This window comes from Pundamilia nyererei, unplaced genomic scaffold (genome assembly GCF_000239375.1).
Source record: "Pundamilia nyererei isolate P.nyererei 1_Seehausen unplaced genomic scaffold, PunNye1.0 scaffold01199, whole genome shotgun sequence".
In the NCBI taxonomy this organism is placed as follows: Eukaryota; Metazoa; Chordata; class Actinopteri; order Cichliformes; family Cichlidae; genus Pundamilia; species Pundamilia nyererei.
Window position 1 is genome coordinate 4813 of NW_005188600.1, and position 1641 is coordinate 6453.

General features: G+C 43.1%; 1 protein-coding gene across 1 annotated transcript in view; it reads right to left on the reverse strand.

Annotated features, from left to right (window-relative positions):
• LOC102215833 (interferon-inducible GTPase 1-like) overlaps nt 1–161 on the reverse strand; it is a gene marked incomplete at its 3' end in the record, with an annotated part of 1690 nt that extends 1529 nt beyond the window's left edge. The window contains exon 1 of the mRNA XM_005755317.1: nt 54–161. Within this exon, the coding sequence (XP_005755374.1) occupies nt 54–161 (108 nt within the window). The remainder of the gene's footprint in view (nt 1–53) is intronic.
• Between the last annotated feature and the right edge of the window lie 1480 nt (nt 162–1641).

Genomic DNA, 1641 nt, shown 5'->3' on the forward strand with positions numbered 1-1641 from the left:
CTGATGGTGGAGGTCAGTCTGTTATAGAGCTATAGAGTGAACTCTGTTCCCACCTGTATGTGTGGCCTGTAGCGAGCATCAGTGTCAAACAGCAGAGGCCTCCTCCTGTGCTCTTCATTCCTCAGTACAACTTTGTTCACTTTGATGAAGAGCAGCTTCATCACAAAGTGAACAAAGTTGGAACTTTTGTGTTAGACTTGAGTTAGACACTGAATTTATTCTTCACCAACATAAAGGTACAGACCAGCATGCTGCACTCAGCTAATGATTAACAATTAATAACTGCAGTAAAACCAGGTTTTACAGCCATCTGTGTAAAGGCCATTTAGATACTTATCATAGCTTTTAGTGTGGCAGACCAACATCTATATGACAGCTGTATCACAGACTAACAGCGCCACAAGCAGGGCAGAGGCATATTTACACAGAGCAGCCAACAACGCTGAGTGCAGGGAGTTTGAGTAAATAGGAATGACTTGTCCATAAATAAGTCACGTCCACTCTGAGGCTGGAGGATACAGAGTGTCTCCTCAGTCTATGGCTGACCAACAAGGACACATTTAATGACATTTACATTTGATTCAGTTTGATTTCATCCTCGTTTAGATTTGACCGTCACTGAGAGAAACAGGAATTGAGAAAACAGTTTGGGGAAGGCCATCACTCCTCTTGGCCAGGCAGGTGTCAGTTCAGACCTGCTGTTTACCTGCCAGACAATCACCTGATCTTCCTCAGCTTTGCTGCAACATCTTCCTCCTTCTACCGGATTCTGCTTCGTTACCTCTTTGTGTTACTACAGAGTCGATATTCGGTTGCACTGCATCGCCGTTTTAACCCAACTTCGTGTGGTTGTGGTTACACCTGTTCAGGCATGTGAAGATTATATGTCACACTGATCAATTTTTACTGTACTCTCGACGTTATGGTGGCAAGATTTTATTTAGGACAAATTCAATAGCAGTGGCCACGATAATTACATCCAGCTGTATTAAGAACATTGGTGTAACTTTGTGCTGCACATTTGGGGGAGGGGGTCAAGATCTCTGTCTAAATAACTAAGTAAATTTGGGTAAATTCCCAGATGATTAAACATGCAACTATTTTGCTGGTAATACCTGAAATGAGTAAAGAAGATCAACAGCCTAATTATGCGAGATAATTCATTATTTTATTGGGGGGGTTATATTGGTTGGGTCTGATTATTGGGGGGGTCGTTCCACTGTTTAATTAAACAGTTTTGCCACCATGTGCTATTTAAGGTCTACAGTGACCTCTTGTGGACATTGTGAGTTATTGCTGGTGCCAACAAATTGATGCTGGTGTGACTGTTTCTGTAGTGATCTATGACTCCGTTGACTCCATTCAACTATCACTGCACTGAATCAAGACTGGAAAGCATTTGGATGTAGCCAGTGCTTCTGTGGGACTTTATTAAAGGCAATTAGTCCAACTCCTGAACTGCCCAGTTAGACCAGACCTGCTTACCCCAGTACTCCAGCACTGCTGTCACACACATTATGTACTTGGTCTAAATGTCTCATTTCTGCAGAGACTCTCTGACAGCATGTTGTGCTGTTCACCACTGTCTGCATCAAAAAACCTCCTGAAGGTCCCACAGCTGCACTGACGGCAACAGAGGAA